The sequence below is a fragment of the Heteronotia binoei genome, chromosome 8 (genome assembly GCF_032191835.1).
Source record: "Heteronotia binoei isolate CCM8104 ecotype False Entrance Well chromosome 8, APGP_CSIRO_Hbin_v1, whole genome shotgun sequence".
Lineage (NCBI taxonomy): Eukaryota > Metazoa > Chordata > Lepidosauria > Squamata > Gekkonidae > Heteronotia > Heteronotia binoei.
Window position 1 is genome coordinate 70,371,543 of NC_083230.1, and position 19,280 is coordinate 70,390,822.

The following is a 19,280-nucleotide window of genomic DNA, read 5'->3' on the forward strand; positions in this document are numbered from 1 at the left end:
ATCTCAACTATACTGAAAGCTCTACCCAGTATTTACAAGCCAATTAAGATGATTTTGAGACTGCAAAAGGATCTGAGTTGGGAAGGCCTATTAAATGCTATCGAGGAGGAAAAAGCCTCCAGATCTGGGGACACAGATTCTATGTCTGCTTTAAGCCTGAAACCACAGTATAGGAATAAATCAAGAAGAGATATAATATGCCATAGATGTGGGCAAAAAGGCCATCTCGCAAGATATTGCAATAATTGTGATGCTGCTACAGAACAAAGGAATAGCAATTTTAAAGCACATGTTTCAAATGAGGGAACACGGGCGCCATCTCGTGGCCATAGAAATAATAGCAGCCAGAAATTTTTAAACCAGAAATTTTCCAAGTCACATGACCCAGGTGGGAACAAAGAAAAGAAAAGAGAAAGTACCATGCATGTTAATAATGTGAATTTTATTGGTGAAAGAGGAAGATTTTTGATTGATAGTGGATCTTTTATGCATATTTGTCGATATAAGGGCATGTTTTCAGAGTTGGGTGAAAGTCAGAGACCTGAAATGGTAGGTGTCAACCACAAACCCTTACAAGTTTGTGGTGTGGGTGAGATCAAAATGAAATTGCTTACCACTGATGGAGATGTAATGCCAGTAAGACTGAAAAATGTAGCTTATGCACCTGAATCAATTGAGAATTAACTTTCAAGCCAAGTGCTTATAAGAAATGATTATGCTGTATATCTTGATAAAGGAGATGGAGGTGAAATTTAGAACACATCATCAAACAGTCGGTCCTGGAACATTTAGAAAGAATGGATGTGATTATTAAGAGCCAGCATGGTTTTCTCAAGAACAAGTCATGTTGGACTAACCTGATCTCTTTTTCTGAGAAAGTGACTACCTTGCTGGATCAGGGGAATGCTGTAGACATCGTTTATCTTGATTTCAGTAAGGCTTTTGATAAAGTTCCACATACTATCCTTGTTGACAAGTTGGTAAAATGTGGTTTAGATCCTGTTACCATTAGGTGGATCTGTAACTGGTTGACAGATTGCACCCAAAGAGTGCTTGTGAATGGTTCCTCATCCTCTTGGGGAGGAGTGGCAAGTGAAGTGCCTCAAGGATCTGTCCTGGGACCTATATTGTTCAACATCTTTATAAATGATTTGGATGAAGGAATAGAGGGAATGCTTATTAAATTTGCAGATGATACTAAATTGGGAGGGGTTGCAAACACAGAAAAAGACAGAAACAGGATATAGGATGACCCTGACAAGTTGGAAAACTGGGCTAAAATAAATAAAAAGAATTTTAACAGGGAGAAATGTAAAGTTCTGCATTTAGGTAGGAAAAATCCAATGCGTGGTTACAGGATGGGGAAGATTTGTCTTAGCAGTAGTATGTGCAAAAAGGATTTAGGGGTCTTAGTGGGTCATACGCTGAACATGAGTCAACAGTGTGAGGCGGTGGCTAAAAAGGCAAATGCAATTTTGGGCTGTATCAACAGAAGTATAGTGTCCAGATCACGTGATATGATGGTATTGCTTTACTCTGCTCTGGTAAGACCTCACCTGGAGAATTGTGTTCAGTTTTGGGCACCACATAAGAAGAATATAGACAAGGATATAGACAAGCTGGAATGGGTCCAGAGGAGAGCGACGAAGATGGTGAGGTGTCTGGAGACCAGGTCCTATGAGGAAAGGCTGAAGGAGCTGGAAATGTTTAACCTGGAGAGGAGGCGGCTGAGAGGTGATATGATCACCATCTTCAAGTACTTGAAGGGCTGTCATATAGAAGATGGTGTGGAATTGGTTTCTGTGGCCCCAGAAGGTAGGACCAGAACCAATGGGTTGAAATTAAATCATAAAGAGTTTCCGGCTCAACATTAGGAAGAACTTCCTGACTGTTAGAGTGATTCCTCAGTGGAACAGGCTTCCTCGGGAGGTGGTGGGTTCTCCTTCCTTGGAGGTTTCTAAACAGAGGCTAGATGGCCATCTGACAGCAATGAAGATCCTGTGCATTTAGGGGGAAGTGTTTGTGAGTTTCCTGCATTGTGCAGGGGGTTGGACTAGATGACCCTGGAGGTCCCTTCCAACTCTATGATTCTATAAAAAAATATTATTCAGAAGAATTCTGGAATTAGTTTTAAACTGGATGAAAGAAATGGAGCTCATTATATTATGGACTTAAGTGAAAGGTCAGATGCTGTTGATGTGAAAAAGACTTGCCAAACTGAAGGCAGAAAGTGTGGCCACAGGAGATGTGTTTATGCTTGGCATGTAAATTTAGCACACAGAAGCATGCAGAGTGTTGAGAAGTTGCTAAAGGATTGTGGACTTGATGTTGTGCATTGTGATAAATCCAAGGAAAGATGTAATGTTTGTCTGAGAGCAAAAGGAACTACACCTTGCTTCAGTGAAAAAAGCAGTGTGCATAATGAAAGGTTTTTGGAAACAAAATTCAGTGATATTGTTGGGCTTATAATAGCGTCGACTGGGAGAAATAATTTTTTCTCTGTTTTCACGGAAGCAAAGGCAAAATACAGCACTGTCTATATGCTAAAATCAAAAGATGAAACTCTTGATAAATTTAAAGAATATGTTGCCATAGTTAAAAACGGATTTGGGCGTGTACCTCAAAGCTTGCTGATAGATGGAGGTGGTGAATATTGCAACAATGAGTTTAAGAAATTTCTGAAAGCAGAAGGGACTGAACACAAAGTGACTGTCCCATACACTCCACAGCAGAATGGGAGTGCAGAGAGACTTAATTGTGTGTTACAGGAAATAACCAGAGCAATGCTGATGCATTCTGGATTACCTAAAGGTCTGTGGGCTGAAGCTGTAAATACAGCAGTGTACATTCACAATAGAATACCTTCAAAAGTAACAGGAATTACTCCGTTCCAGGCTTGGTTTGGCAAGAAGTCAGAACTTAAGCATATTAAAACTTTTGGAGCAAACGACTATGCATATGTTCCTAGAGAAAATAGAGGGAAGCTTGATGCAAGGACTGAGATTGGATTCACAGTAGGATATCCCTCAGTGGGAAAAGGCTACCGAGACTATGATCCAAAGCTGAATAAGACTAAACATTGTAATGTTGTGTTGTGAATGACAGAGATTTGCCTAAAGCACCCTGTGTACCTGAATCTGATCCTGAGGTTAATGATGGTGCTTCTGAAGATTGATGTACCTGGTTACCTGTAGTGACCACCGGTGAACCGGCAGGTCTATCTTCTGAAGACTCTACTGAACCAGAAGGGGAAATGGGAACCGCACCGCAGGGAGCGACAGAACCTCCACTCATTTTAAGATAATCAGAAAGGAGTACAAAAGGGCAACCACCACAGAAATATGGATACTGTGACACTGTGAGATCTATAGAGACTGTGAAACCTAAAGAGGAACCCAAGAGCTGGAAACAAGTGTATGATTTACCTAATGAAGAAAAGGAGAAATGGATTCAAGCAACAGAACAAGAGATACTATCCATTTATGAAAAAGATGTATGGACTCTTACAAAGCTACCTGCAGGAAGAAAGCCTGTTGGATGCAAATGGGCCTACAAAATAAAGTACAGAGATGATGGAACTATAGACTTGTACAAAGCAAGGCTAGTAGCCAAAGGCTATGCACAAGAATTTGGAACTGATTATTCCGAGACTTTTGCACCAATTATCAATAGTGCTACACTTAAAACACTACTGAGTGTAGCATCATCTAGAAATATGCTCGAAGAGCACCTAGACATTAAGACAGTGTTTCTTAATGGTGAGTTATCAGAGGAAATCTATTAGGAAATACCTGAAGGTTTTGAAGTCCCTGGCAAAGAGAACTGTGTTTTCAAACTCAACAAAGGACTGTATGGTTTGAAACAAGCTGCGAAAAGCTGGTATAACAAAATAACTGGACTACTACAGCAACAAGGATTTGAGCAAGGGAAAGCTGAACCCTGCATGTACACTAGACTTAAAGATAGAGAATATCAATACATTCTGGTTTACGTTGATGATTTGGTTGTGAGCTGCAAGAACAAAGACGACATTAAGGACATCGTTGAAAAGCTGAACAAAGAGGTCGAAGTCAAATGACTTGGAGATATTAAACACTATCTAGGAATACAGATTGAGAGACCTGAGGATGGAACCTTTCAACTGTGCCAAAGACGAAAGATTATGGATTTTATAGAATCTCTTGGCATGAGAGACTGTAAAGAAGCTAAGATACCTCTTGAACCTGCATACCTGAGAGCTCAGGGTGGTCAACCACTCAAAGACATTAGAGAGTACAGAGAAGCTATAGGAAAACTCCTGTACCTGAGTAAAACTACCAGACCTGATATTACAGCTGCTGTTGGAATATTGAGCAGAAAAGTAAGTTCACCTAATCACCATGATTGGAATGCAGTAAAGAAACTTGCCAGATACTTAAAATGACTATGGACTTAAGACTGATCATTGAACCTTCTGAGAATCCCAGATTAGTTTGATACATGGATGCCAACTATGCAGAAGAATCGTGCAATTACAGATCAACCAGTGGATATTTGTTCTTCTATGGAAATGGACTTATGGACTAGCAGAAAACAGACTATAGTGGCACAATCTACAGCAGAAGCTGAGTGTGTGTCAGCAGCCAGTGCCTGCAGTGAACTTGAATGGATTTTTCATCTGCTGAAAGAATTCAAGATAAAAGAGCCTGTACCTATTGTAATGTTTGAAGATAATCAAGCATGTATTGCTATATGTAAAGGGGAAAGTAGAACAGCCAGAAGTAGATCTATTGGTATTAAATGTGAGCTAGTGAAAGATCTACATCAGAAGGGGCTAATTAAGATAGAATATTGTTGTACAGAAGCTATGGTAGCTGATATACTTACAAAGCCATTACCTTGTGCTAGATTTGAACGTTTATGTGAAATGAATCTAGTTGATGTGAATGTTACAGTGAATAATGAGTAATGACTATTGAATGTATATTGAATGACTTGCACATTAGACATTGAGAAGGAGTGTTGGAAATATGTATCTGTTTTGTACATCCTTTGCAATGTTCTAAAGTTTCAGTCATTATAGGGTTAACACTGTGCTTGATTCCCTATTGTCTGCATGACCTGGGAAGAAGATATTGACTGCTGTCAATCAAAGTCTAGAAGCGGGAAAACCTGTTTTGTCTGTTTAGTCAGTTAGTCAGATGACTTCCTTTGTTCAGGCAGAGAGGTCAAGAAGAAGGAGGAAGTAGTCTCCATTAAGCACATGTTCGTCTATTCTTCTAGTGTAAGCATGTAGTTCTATAGTGTTTGTTGTTTCACCTCCCAGTACCCTTTCCCTGTAGAAATAAATATGTTTTTGTTTTTTCATGTTAAATGCCTCTCAATGATTATGAGCTTTTTCACACAGCCTAAGTATTCCGGTATAGCAGCTGGCCAGTTACTGAACAGTAACGGGTTTCTGCTGGCATTTCAGACAGACCCGATTCAGTAACTGGCTGCTACCGGAATACTCTCACCTTTTCACACACTCCCGCGGCTGTCCCGGTAGTGAGGCGTGCCTGAGTCGTCACAAACAAAGAGCAGCTTCTTCCACTTTTCAACCCCTCCTCCCGGGTTGAAATCGCTATGGGGTGCTGTGTGAAATGTCCAGTATCTAACCCGGGAGCAGTTTTCGCGCCGTTTTTCGCCCGCCGGCGCGCGCGATCTCCGGCTTTTTTTTTTTTTTTTGGAACGTCAGTTTAGATCGATATAGCGATATATCGCTATATCGACCTGTCAAAACAGCACCACCATAGGGATGGCTAGGCTCTGTTGAGATCCCTATGGTGGTGCTGTTTTGATAGGTCGATATAGCGATATATTGCTATATCGATCTAAACTGACGTTCCAAAAAAAAAAAAAGCCGGAGATCGCGCGCGCCGGCGGGCGAAAAACGGCGTGAAACCGGCTGGCGCTGGTGGAAGCGAGATAAGAGCGGAACAGTGTGAAATGGCTCGCTTCAATCACGCTTCAATCACGGAACCCTACCAGGGAAAAAAACATGTGTATGAAAACTCCCATCGCTGTCTCGGATTACTGCAAGCGGCACAATACCGACTCCCTTCCGGTTTCCACCGGTAAGTGTGAAAAGGCCCTATTTGATCCAGTGATCCATCGCACTGTTTGAGATAAAGAAATAGAATTTCAAACAGAATTCCCTAACACAGAATAGATACTTACACTTTTTCTGAACTCATGATTTCTTTAGCAATATGGTGAACCTTTGTTTTTTTCCCAGCTGCTTTAGCCTGCAACGAAATTAAACTTCACAGAATGAAAACACAGACAGTATTTTAAATAGCTCTGAATCTTATTCATAAACTCTGTTACAATAATATTTCATACAGTTCCAACATCCATTTGTATTCAAAGGTTCAAAATGCAAGTAGACTCATGCTTAGACTATAATTAGGCAGAGTTCCATTTAAATACTAATGTTGAGTTAAATGCCAGTTGCCTTCATTTCTACCTATTGGGAAAGCAATGGAGCCTGCCTTAAAAATGGCATCTGTCATCTGTTGAAAGAAATTCATGTAGGTGAACAGAAGTGAAATACAATGGGCTTTATAGAAAAGTCATAACTTGTCCACCTTGGATTTCTAGGGATGCTTCATAAAAGCTAGTAGAAAGTTAAAAAATCCTTTGATAATAGAAAATAGAGGCTAGGTACAAAAGAAGGGCCGTTTTCGCACTTAGCGTTTGCTCCCCTTTTTCCGCGGCGCAATTATATCCGGATCATTTTTCTCGTTTTCCCACTAGTGACTCTTTGCGGAGTCGCCTTCCCTGAAGCCCCGGCTCAAATCGTTTTCCCACTGGCATCGGCTTGAGTCCGATGCCCTATCATTTTTTTTTTAAGCGCAAGTCTGGTTGCGTAAAGACGTACTAACGTAACATCGAGCTGTTCCCTCCCCTTCTTTTCTTGGACAAACCGCATCACGTGTGCTGCTGCTGCTTATGGATTGGCTGCAGCTGTAGAATCCTCCACAGCCCTTTATGTATTAACGGAAGCATTCACAGTGGAGAATCCTAGCACTAGATTCCCCCCCCCCAAAATTCTGAAGCACTAGATCCCCCCCCCCAAATTTCCTCCGCTCTCTTTCCCCTCCCCGGCTGGCGCTTGCAACGGGGACCTGACTGATTCCTGCTGCCAGAGCTCCCCCCCCCCGCTCCATTCTCTCCTTCCCCTTCTGTGGCGCGTGTGAGGAGCTCGCTCGCGTCTACTTTCTAACCGAGCGGAATGTAGCCAGGGAGAAGAATGCAGGACTCCAACTTCCCATTTTATACATGGCGATTTTGTGCAGGTCCAGAAATCCTGGTGGCACAGCTGAGGGAGGCATTCCCTTTTTAAAACACACACACATGGACGCTTTGGCCCGCACCGGCACTACATTCCCCCCCCCCAACAATGGTCGTTTTCGCATTATCGAGATAACGCAACAGCGGAATAACGCAACTAAAGTCAATAATAAAAAAAAATTCTAACGAAACCAATTGAAGTGCCAATTGAGGCTATTCCAGGAGGGTTTTTTTTTTTCTATTTGTTAATTTCGAAATATCGCTATTACGCAAAACTGTGAAGTTTAAAAAAAAAATGGCCGTGCCGGCACTTTGGGGAAGCGCCACGAAAGGCTGATGATTGGCCAAGCGGGTGGATGGGGTGGGAGGACGGAAAGGGAGAGGGTGACGCCCCCAAAGCAGTCGATCCGGCGTGGATGGATTTCGCACAGGAAACTCCGCTGAGTGGATCCGGAGTGGATCCGGAGGTTTTCGGAAACTCCGGCAACTTGCTGAAAAACATACTCCGGCGTAAAATCCCTGAAGCGCCGGAGCAAAGCGCAGCGCCGGAGCAACATGTGCGAAATCCAATAGAAGATCCGGAGGTAAATGGGGCGCTACGCCGGAGCAAACGCTAGTGCGAAAACGGCCAAGGAAACTGCAATTCAAGGAAGGACTCTTTCCATGAATGGACCCTGAAAAGAGTTGATTAATTACCAGTACAAACAGGCAGCTGTCAAGGAAAGGGCCAATATACTCAGAAATGTGACTGGAAACTAGAGTGCTTTTTCAGTGGTGGCACCATATCTGTGATATGCTCTCCACTTAAGGCTCTCCTGGCACCTACCCTACTCGTTTAGGCACCAAGTCAAAACATTTCTTTTTACTCAGGCTGTTAATTAGGGGGCTGATCTTTCACATTGTTTTTACAAACTATTTCTAGCTTGTGGACTGTTTAAGAAGTTTTTTTTAAAGGTTGCTAGATGTTTTAATCTCTGTGATTAATGATTTTGATTTTTATGTTTTCATTATTTTATCTTGTTTCATTTTGTAAGCCACCTTGAGCAAGTCTTCAAAGAGGCAGCATATATGTGTTTTAAACAAGCTCAGTCAATATTGTGAGATATTTGCATGCATGACTTATAAAGCCTTTACTGGATGAGAATCAGGAAGCAACCAGGCAAGATTGAGCCAAGAAAAATAGCAAAAAATGGTTAGAAGAGTCAAAGAAGCAGCCAACATAGCACAGCAGGGGGAGGATATTCCTAAAATTTTGAATTGTAGCACATATATATATATATATTTTAAAAATCTCTTAAAAAATCTCATTTTCAGACTGAAAATAAAATACTTTCCCAAAGCCTGCATCCCAGGTCAAAATCCAACACCCTATTTTGGAATGCACATGCTTTCAATAGAAGAGACCAACTCTGAGTGGTTAATTCTGTATCAGTTTAATTTATCGGTATGCTAAAACTGACCAACAGACAAAAGGCGAGATTGCTCATTAACGAGAAATTGAAAATGAAAGTCGCAGAAATACAGGAAATGCATTCTGTGTGATATACAACAGACACATTCTGAAAGAAGGAATGGCCTTTTAAAATAGGGGATATTCAACACCACTTGCCACCACATCCATCCTACACACAGATAACAGGCTGTGTTTACATCCAGGAATTCTCAGTTCAACTGAAGTTTTACGAAGCAGAAAACAGATGATATTACTGGCTCCAACAGAAGAATGACCTCATGTGCAATCCCCAATAAAAACAAAAAATCTAAAGAAAAATACCTGACCTGCAGAAAAAATTAAGGCTTTTGAAAACTCAGCAAATGGAGAATAGATTCCCACCTGATAATTTTCTGGTATATCAAGTTCTCCTTTGCCAGAGTCTGAATTGCTGTCATCGTCTTCATCTGAACTGTTGACATCTCTTGATATCATCTCTTCGTCAGAGTGAACATCTCCAAGCACCAAACCAGAATCATTGGGATCCACTGATGGAGGCCTAGAAAATATTCATTCACTTTGACTTAATTCTGAAGGTGAAATGCACCATTGCTCATTATAGAAACATAGTTAATTGTTAAATTTATTCTGAGCTCTGTATCATCATTAAAAAAGAGAAAAGGACAGCAATTTCCAGGGGGAAAAACATGTAGGGCTGTATCTAGGTTCACTATCATCAGGGTGAGGCCTAGAGTTCTCTTGGAATTACCAGTTATCTCTAGATTACAGAGATCATTTCCTTGGAGGAAATAGAGGCTTTGGAGAGCAGACTTTCTGTAATCACATCCCCCCTAGCTGCCTTCCCAAACTCTGCTCTCCCTAGAAATTATTGCCCCAAAAGGGATGCTGGCCCCTAAGTGAGGGCAGGGGATCCCCCAAGTTTTCAGCCCCCCCAGATGACCCCCCCCCAAACCCTGTCCCCAACAGTGGTCTGTGGCCCTGCTTGAAAGGAGCAAGGACCGTGCATGCCTGCCCTCCAAGCTGTGAATTTGTGGCTTGCAGGGCAGGTGTTCACAGTCCCTGCAAGCCATGAACTTGCCACTTGCAGCACAGGAGTAGGCAGGCCCCCATTCCCCCCCCCCAACAATTTAAACAGGTTATTTTTAAATGCTTGAGGGGAGGAAGGAGTGTGTGAGCACATGATGTCATCAGGCCAGGGATGGTCCTACCCCCTCCCACACTGGGCCCCCCCCAAAATCCTCCTGCTGGGGAGAAGCTGAGACCTGGCAACCCTACTCCTGAAATTTTCCAAGGCAGTGTTAACCAGCCCTAGCTAACTATTACCAACAGTTATAACTATTTATGACTATTAACAAATGCCAGCCAGTTATCTTACAAACCAGACAATTCTGTTTCTTCATAACACTCAGCCACCATAAAATACCAAAATTGGTCTTCGTGATTATTCAGGACATGGATATTTTCATTAGCACTGTTCTATTTTCAAAGCCGTGGCAATTTCTCAGTTCCAAATGCTCATTTTTATGTAGTCATAAAAAAGCACATTAGTACTATAAATGTAAGAATTAAGATAAATTCCTCTGAACACAAAGCAGTTAATGCAGACACATGTAGATAGGCTGTATCCAGACAACTAGAGCTTTGCTTGTGGAATGGAACCTCACTCCTTCCCCTTAAGCTGCTTCTCCTGGGTTCAGGGGACCCCAGGAAAAGTGTAGAAGTACAGGGGAAGTGAGAAAACAGAAGTCACACACACCCTCCACTGGCTTAAGTATTTTGCCAGTGGGAAAATCACTGGATACAACTCCTTACCTATTGTATATTATATATATATACTCAGAAATAAATAATAGAACCAGCCAAGGTCTACAAACAGAAGAATCTCAAACAGCTGTTGTTAGGTTTTTCTTCTACGGCATAGTGTGCTATCAGTTTTTATTGGACACTCCTACCTTGCCATAAATACTGAGCGGGTACACTGACCTTGTGAACAGGCTTCCTCCAGACATTCACCATCCTATACACAATGTTATACACAATTCTTAGGAACAAATTTACCAAATATTTGGGAAAAAAAGAAACCACAGTATCATACAAAGTAGTTTATCTTCACATTGAATAGGCTGTAACTCACTGCCAGTGTACATTTATGTAGGATACTCAAAAGATCTGCGAAAATTAGCTAGGCTACACTGATAGCATCAGCAAACTGCTTTGCTAGTCCTGTTCAGATTAAAGCTAGTCTGAGCAATGAAAACACAAAGGATAGCTCCAGGGTCCTTTTAAATCTAATAAACTATCATGCATCTCCCACAATACCATGTTTATGGAATGACTCTGACAAATGGAAGAAACACCCTGGCTACAGTTCTTAGAGGCAAAGCACTTGTCAAATCTTATGTACTTATGAATCAATATAAAACGTAGCATGAGATGCTACATTCCCCAATGCCCCTAAAAAGAGGGCACACAGCAGACAGGATTCAAAGGAGTTGGCTGATGGCCAATATGGACAACGGTTCCATTGAATCTATGCTGAAGATCTGTATACTGTAGGGGTGGGCAAACGGTAGCTCTCCAGAAGTTTTTTTTGCCTACAACTCACATCAGCCCCAGCCAGCATGGCCAATGGCTGGGGCTGATGGGTGCTGTAGGCAAAAAACATCTGGAGAGCTACCGTTGGCCACCCCTAGTATACTGGATACATATATCATAAAAATGAAGTTGCCTTGTCTGGTGTGTGTTTCTGTGCCTTAATTTTTACTTGTGACTTAGGGAAATATCCAAGTATAATATTGCATTCTTGGTGGGCAGTAGTGGATCAGCAGTTAAGAACTACTTCTCTACGGCATGTTACTCAGGACCCAAGAAGCAAGTAACTGGGTACCCACATAAAGAGAGAAGCACAAAAGAGAAACCACAGCAATCTGTCCAGTTTGAGGAGGCATTCAGACAAAACCTCAGAAATTGACTGAATACCATATTTTATCCCTCAGCAAAGACTTAGAAGCCTAGCCTAAAAATCTTACATGAATTTACCTCTCCACAGTACTATCACACAGGTAGCACAACTCTGGCTTACCTAGAAGCTGCTGCCAATTGAACAGGGCTGACATAAAGCACGGATGGACATCTGTCAAACACCATAACCAGCAACAGACCAAAATTTTACTACAGATACTTGGTCCATTCATTCAGACTATAGTGGCCCATTCATTCAGACTATAGAAATTTAAAACTCTGGATTCTCTTTTTTAATGTCAAGGATTGCTACACAAAGCTTTTTGTGGAAGAGAAACTTCTGCATTAGCAATCATGTGAAACAAGTCACCAATAAGTCACCACATTCATTCTTTGAGTAAGAATACCCTGTCAGGTCATGTGAGCCAGCTGCTTCTTGGACACACAGTGACATTTCTGGTTTGCTATGCTTAGGAATTTTAATGTCTTTGATAATGCAGCAGGTCAGCAAGCAGAGCAACAACAGTATTGTTCTATATTCTCCTTTAACATTAGCTCACCCTTGAAAATTATGGCATGTAATGAAAATGAACAACACCTACTGCATTTTTCATTGCTTTTATTTTATAACCCGCCTCGAGTCTCAGCAAGGCTGGCTGGCTATAAAGTAAATAAAACCAAGCACACAGACTTAAATATTCCGCAAACCCTGAAGACTCGATCTGTTAATACTTATTTTGTGCTAGCACCTCCATTATTTTTTCTCTTGCAAAATCCAAAGATTTCTTCCAAGGCTTGCTCTAGGCTTGAAGAGGGAAGGGGCTTGTATAAGAACAGAGGTCCCTCCAGTGGGTCTCTAACTGTACAGCTGTCTCTTGTGTATGACAGACATCCCTCATGAGAAAGGAAGCAGATAGTAACTCTTTCATGTTCACTTAAGCACTGTCAGCACCAGTAAAGTGGGGTGGGGGGAATACTGAAGAATTGCATCATTGCCTCCAGGAAGATATTAATCTGGCAGACTACCCCTGCGGCCTCTGTGATTTCCTTTGGGGAAATAGCCAGGGAATTAAGTAAAGCATGGCAATCTCATCTTTCTCTATGATGACTGTATTAAAATGAGAATTAAAGCTGCATTCTGCTGAATTATGTATTGGCTGTTTGTAGGCTTGAGCTTGAAGCATGCTTCCATTACTCTCCAGGATCCCTGCATTTCAATTGGCCATTCTCTTAGAACAGGCCAATTGGGGCATGAAGCAGTTCTTCCAGGAAATGCAAATGAAGGATCCTGGAGAAACCAATAGGAAGGATTGCCGCCAACGAAACGTGGCTTGTTTTACTTGGCCACAGTGTGTATATTGAGTTGAGTTGCCTCTCTTTGAGATTGTTTTTCTTGAATAAATTGTTGCTGCTTACATAAGAGCTGACTGAACTCACGTTGCAATATGCTGCCCCCTCCCAGTAACGCTCCTGTGACATCCTCTGGAACAGTCTTCCATCACAGGAAATGGAAAAATTTCCTCAACCTCTGAGATCTTATGCAGACCTCTTCAATTTCTGGTGGGAGCAGACAGACCATCCATATCCAACTGGTAATGTGCTCTCCGTTGGGCTGAAATTCCTGACCTTGATGCTAGCCCCAATTTGAACATATGAAGCTGCCTTATACTGAATCAGACCCTCGGTCCATCAAAGTCAGTATTGTCTTCTCAGACTGGCAGCGGCTCTCCAGGGTCTCAAGCTCAGGTTTTTCACACCTATTTGCCTGGACCCTTTTTTGGAGATGCCAGGGATTGAACCTGGGACCTTCTGCTTCCCAAGCAGATGCTCTACCACGGAGCCACCGTCCCTCTGTGTACTGCTGACAGAGGAGAATTTCTTTCTCCTCTGTCAGCAGTACACAGGTACTTGTAACTATAGCCATATCCTGTGATTTACAGAAGCAAATCAAAGAGCAGCACTAACATAATAATAAGTATTTATACCCCGCCCCCCCGCCGAAGCAGGCTCAGGGCAGCTTACAAGGCATGATATAAAAAATCATGGTATAACAATAAAACAAGTAATACAATCAATAAACAAAGCAATATAAATTATACAATATATAAGTTAACATTAAAATCATTAGTCTAAAAACAGTATAAACGTGCTACAGTCGCAGTATATACAAGATGGCATGATGATAATTCCAGATTCATCTTAAAAGGCTAGTTGGAAGAGAGCGGTTTTGCAAGCCCTACGGAACTGCTTAAGATCCCGTACGGCCCGCACCTCTTCTGGTAGCTGATTCCATCATTGGGGTGCCTTTATAGAGAAGGCCTGCTCCCTAGTTGTTTTTAATTTGGCCTCCTTGGGCCCAGGGATTTCCAAAAGATTTGTGAGCTGGAACGCAGTGCTCTCTGGGGAACATATGGAGAGAGGCGGTCCCTAAGGTAGGCAAGTCCTCGGCCATACAGGGCTTTAAAGGTAATAACCAGCACCTTGTAACAAACTCGGTACACAATTGGCAGCCAGTGCATTTCCCGCAGCCTAGGCCGCACATGTTCCCACCGAAGTAGTCCCACTAGCAGTCTGGCCGCTGCATTCTGCACTAGCTGCAGTTTCCGAGTTCGGTACAGGGGCAGCCCCATGTAGAGGGCGTTACAGCAGTCTAGCCTTGAGGTGACCGTCGCATGGATCACTGTTGCCAGGTCGCGGTGTTCCAGGAAGGGGGCCAACTGCCTCGCCCGCCTAAGATGGAAGAAGGCAGATTTGGCAGTGGCTGCTATCTGGGTCTCCATTGTCAAGGAAGATTCCAGCAGCACTCCCAAGCTCCTGACCTCGCGCACTGGTGCCAATGGCGCCCCGTCAAAAGCTGGAAGGGAGATCCCTCCTTCCGGACTGCTGCAACCTAGATAAAGGACCTCTGTCTTCGCTGGATTCAATTTCAGCCCGCTCAGCTTAATCCAATCAGCCACAGCTTGCAACGCCTGGTCCAGATTTACAGGGACATCACCAGTTCGGCCACCCATCAATAGATAGAGCTGGGTGTTATCAGCATACTGGTGACAACCCAGCCCATACCTCTGGGCGATCTGGGCAAGGGGGCGCATATAGATGTTAAATAACATCGGGGAGAGAACTGCCCCCTGGGGCACCCCACAATTAAGTAGGTGCCTCTGGGACAGCTCACTTCCAATCGCCACCCTTTGTCCCCGGCCTTCAAGGAAAGAGAAAAGCCACTGTAAGGCTAACCCCTGAATCCCTGTGTCGGTGAGGCGGCAGGTCGGCAGCTGGTGATCGACCATATCGAACGCTGCCAATAGATCCAACAGCAGCAATACCGCCTCGATCCAGATGTTGCTGGAGATCATCCATGAGAGCGACCAACACTGTCTCCGTCCCGTGGCCCGGGCGGAAGCCGGATTGAAAAGGATCTAACATAAATGCATCCCCCCCCTCCTTGTTTTACTAATGCTAATTTTACTACATGCGCCCCCTTGCCCAGATTGCTCGGAGGTTTGGGCTTGGGTGCCATCAATATGCAGATGACACCCAGCTCTATCTACTAATGGACGGCCGACCTGACTGCGTCCCAGAAAACCTGGACCTAGCATTGCAGGCCGTGGCAGGTTGGCTTAGGCTGAGTGGGCTGAAATTAAATCCAACGAAGACAGAGGTCCTTTGCTTGGGCCGCGGTGCCCCGGGAAGGGAAATCCCCTTACCGGTTTTTGACGGTGTGCTGCTGAAAGCAGCCCATAGGGTCAAGAGCTTGGGGGTTCTTCTGGAGCCTTCATCATCAATGGAGGCACAGATAGTGGCCACTGCCAAGTCCGCGTTTTTTCATCTTCGGCGGGCGAAGCAGCTGGCCCCCTTCCTGGAGCACCGGGACCTAGCAACGGTGATCCATGCTACGGTCACCTCGAGACTGGATTACTGCAATGCCCTCTACATGGGGCTGCCCTTGTGCCGGACTCGGCGACTGCAGCTGGTGCAGAACGCGGTGGCTAGGCTGTTGTTGGGGCTCCCAAGATGGGAGCACATACAGCCAGGGCTGCGTGGACTGCACTGGCTGCCTGTGGTATACCGAGTCCATTACAAGGTGCTGGTTATTACCTTTAAAGCCCTATATGGCCGAGGACCTGCCTACCTGAGGGACCGTCTCTCCCCATATGAGCCCCAGAGAGCGCTGAGGTCAGCTGGTAAGAACCAGCTGAATATCCCTGGGCCAAGGGAGGCCAGATTGAAGGCCACCCGGGATCGGGCCTTCTCCATTGCAGCTCCACTGCTGTGGAATCAACTCCCAGAAGAGGTACGGGCCCAGCGATGCTTAGATCAATTCTGCAGGGCCTGTAAGACCTACCTCTTCAAAATAGCATTCAACTAATGCCGAGCCAAGAAAGTGCTGCCGGATATGTTTTTTAGCTATTGAATCCTACTGAAGACCTAATGTTATAGCACCACTATGTTAATGATAATTTTAATATAACTTGTAAATTGTTTTAATGATGATTTTATAATTATAACTGTTGATGTATATTATATTTTTATGTTGTGAGCCGCCCTGAGCCTGCCCCGGCAGGGAGGGCGGGATACAAATAAAAAGTATTATTATTATTATTATTAATTTACAGAGGCTTAAGGTACATCTAACAGTAAAGCATACTATCAAGTACTCATAAGAGTGATCAGTATGTTGCTCAAGTTTGGGGAAGGCAGTGCTGATTTCAAGGGTCTATCTAATTTGTATAGGAATGAGTGATATCAAGCTTAACAAAGGCCATATTTAACATCCAAGTTATGCATGTTTATTTGGAAGTAAGTCTCTGTGAATTCCATTGGTATCCCTAAGTGTTCAGGACTGCAGCCAAAATCTGCAGCAGATGCAAAATAGAATCCCTTGCCCTTAATATCTTTCCTTAAACTGTGAGATAAAGCAGTAACAGATTTATTCTAACCAAGACCAAAAAATAAAAGCAGAAATACAGTTTCTGACTACTCTTTGCTAATACTTTATTCTCAAGGAGGTATTCAGAGTTGTAGTGTTTGAGAAAAGGGAATGTTTGCTGGATTCTTGTGCTTGTGCAGACTGCATTAGAGAAGAATTGCAACTGTGTTTAAAGTTCATTTTATTATTATTGTCCCTGAGCCGAATGTTCAGAATAAGAGCTATGTACTTGCTAAGAAGCTTAACCAGAAAGTGTTATTTTTATTTATTTTAGGTAGACAATAAATTGCCTAAAATAAGTAAAAATAAAACTTTCAAGTTAAGCTCCTTAGCAAGTACATAGCTCTTATTCTGAACATTCAGCTCAGGGACAATAATATTAAAATGAACTTTAAACACAGTTGTAATTAATTCTTCTCTAATGCAGTCTGCACAAACACAAGAATCCAGCAAACATTCCCTGTAGGAAGCATTGCGAAAGACGATCTCCAGAGGGAATTTAGATTTCATAGATCTACTCAGCGATAACTGCCTAACCCTCAGAGATTTCCTGTGATCAGTCAACACACATTATGTTTATAATTTTAAAATCTAATTACTGGGAAAGAATCTAATACAATGTATTTATTTCTAAAAATAAGCTCAACAAGCCCTTATCTAGTAGAAATGACCATCAAGTATATCCAAGTCATGTTGTAGAATAGCACAAAATACAATATGTGCTGCCTCAGTGTACATAATGCTTCACATGTATTCTGAAATCAGAACTCTGGGAGCTGAGGAAAGCCTCTCAGAAGATCAGAGAAAGAGTCTGTTCGTTTTACTCCCGACCTCAAGTACCTGTCAAACTCTAAATCTTAGAGAAGCTCAAACATGAGTTAGAACTATTTAAGTTCATATTACAAGTCCTAAACCTAGTTCCCTTGTGTCATTATCCTGGGCCTAGTGAGGGCTGCAGGCCCCAGGGAAGCCTGCTTAGGAGTTACTGGGAAAAGCCTACATCTCCCAGGATCCCTTCTGTCCCTCTGATTGGATAGCGAGGGTTTTGGACAAAAGCCCTTCCACCATCAAAGAAACTGGACAGTGGGCAGACCACCTGGCTGAGGCATATGAAAGGTGGAGACCCAGCACCAGTCGTGATTGGCACCCAAAGGAAAGCCCAAAGCTCCCTTTTGACCCTGGTGCCAAAGAGCAGTCTGAAGTGAAGGAAGAACTGTCCCAGCAACAGCCTCCCAATTCTACAGGTGCTGGTGTGAAGCTGCCAGGAGGAGATCAGAAGATACTCCGCTGTTATTCCTGCAATTAGTTGGGGCATATACAGAGCCAGTGCCCAAAGTCTACGACTACTGCGACATTTCATATGATGCCAGTGGGCACTGGACCCACTTCTTCTGAACCGGACCCTCAGCCTCACCGTAAGGAAGTGATTGTAGATGGGCATGGTGTGATAGCCTGGTGAGACACTGCTTCCCTTCTGACTTCTGTCCATCATTCTCTTGTGGACCCGAAGTAGTTCCTCCCAGGTGAAGGAAGGAAGGTGCTGCACATCAATGAAGGTGAAGGAGTTACCCTTCCAGTGGCCAGAATACCCATCCAGTATGAGGGCTGGACTGGAAGATGGAAGGTCGCTGTGTATGAAAACATGCCTGTGTCTATGTTTATAGGGGAGAATTTGGCGGAACATGTTTAGATGGCAGAAGAAAGCAACTGAATCCAAACACTCTCCTGGACTGGATTGTACGGAGGAGAGGAAAACTACAAAGTGCAACAACAGATCTTCACAGAGACAATGTTCTAAGGAACTAGAACAGCTGAGGAAACTGTTGGTGGCCTGAGCTTTCAGACTACTGATGAAAGCCTGAGGGAACACTTCTCACTGACTATGTGGTAGTGAGAGATACACAGACAAAACGTTCCCGTGGGTTTGGGTTTGTGACCTATTCTTGCTGGGAGGAGGCAAATGCTGCACTGGCAGCTGCATCACATAAGGTGGATGGTTGGGTAGTGGAACTCAAGAGAACAGTTCCAAGAGAAAGTTCTGTGAAGCCTGGTGCCCACTTGACAGGAAGGAGAAGATATAAACTGCTACTGCCAAGAAATCGTGGATGCAGTTCAGGCTGTTTCATGGGTTCTGGAAATTGGAGGGAGTGGCTGCAGGCAGTCAAACTCACCAACCCTAAGCTCTTGAGATAGAGACTGTGCTTATATTGTGCATAATTGGTTTCTATTGCTGTTTGTGTGTATTAATGTTTTATGGTTGGTTTTCCAAGGCAACCTCATCGATGGGGATCTAGATTGCCAGACTGCATGATTTGGTCTAGCGGGGTGGGGGGGGAGGTGTCATGATCCTGGGCCTAGCGAGGCCTGCAGGCCCCAGGAAAGCCTGATTAGGAGTTACTGGGAAAAGTCTACATCTCCCAGGATCCCCTCTGTCCCTCTGATTGGGTAGCGAAGGTTTTGGAGGGAAACAGGCCCAGAGAGGGGTGGGGCCTGGGAAGAGAATATATAAAGGCCAAGCCCAGGAAGTGGGTGTTCTTTTCCTAGGAGGCAGAGCTGAGGAAGAGCTGCTGCCAGGGAGAGACCCTTGCCCTGCAAGGTAGGGTGAGTAGGCCCAGGTATGACTGA

At 43.5% G+C, this 19,280-nt stretch overlaps 1 protein-coding gene across 1 annotated transcript in view; it reads right to left on the bottom strand.

Moving 5' to 3' along the window:
* Nucleotides 1-19,280, bottom strand: part of FGD6 (FYVE, RhoGEF and PH domain containing 6) — a 108,175-nt gene that overhangs the window by 61,881 nt on the left and 27,014 nt on the right. Inside the window, exons 3-4 of the mRNA XM_060245198.1 lie at nt 9,149-9,305; nt 6,199-6,266 (exon numbers count right to left, since the gene is read on the bottom strand). Coding sequence (XP_060101181.1) covers nt 6,199-6,266; nt 9,149-9,305 — 225 coding nt within the window. The remainder of the gene's footprint in view (nt 1-6,198; nt 6,267-9,148; nt 9,306-19,280) is intronic.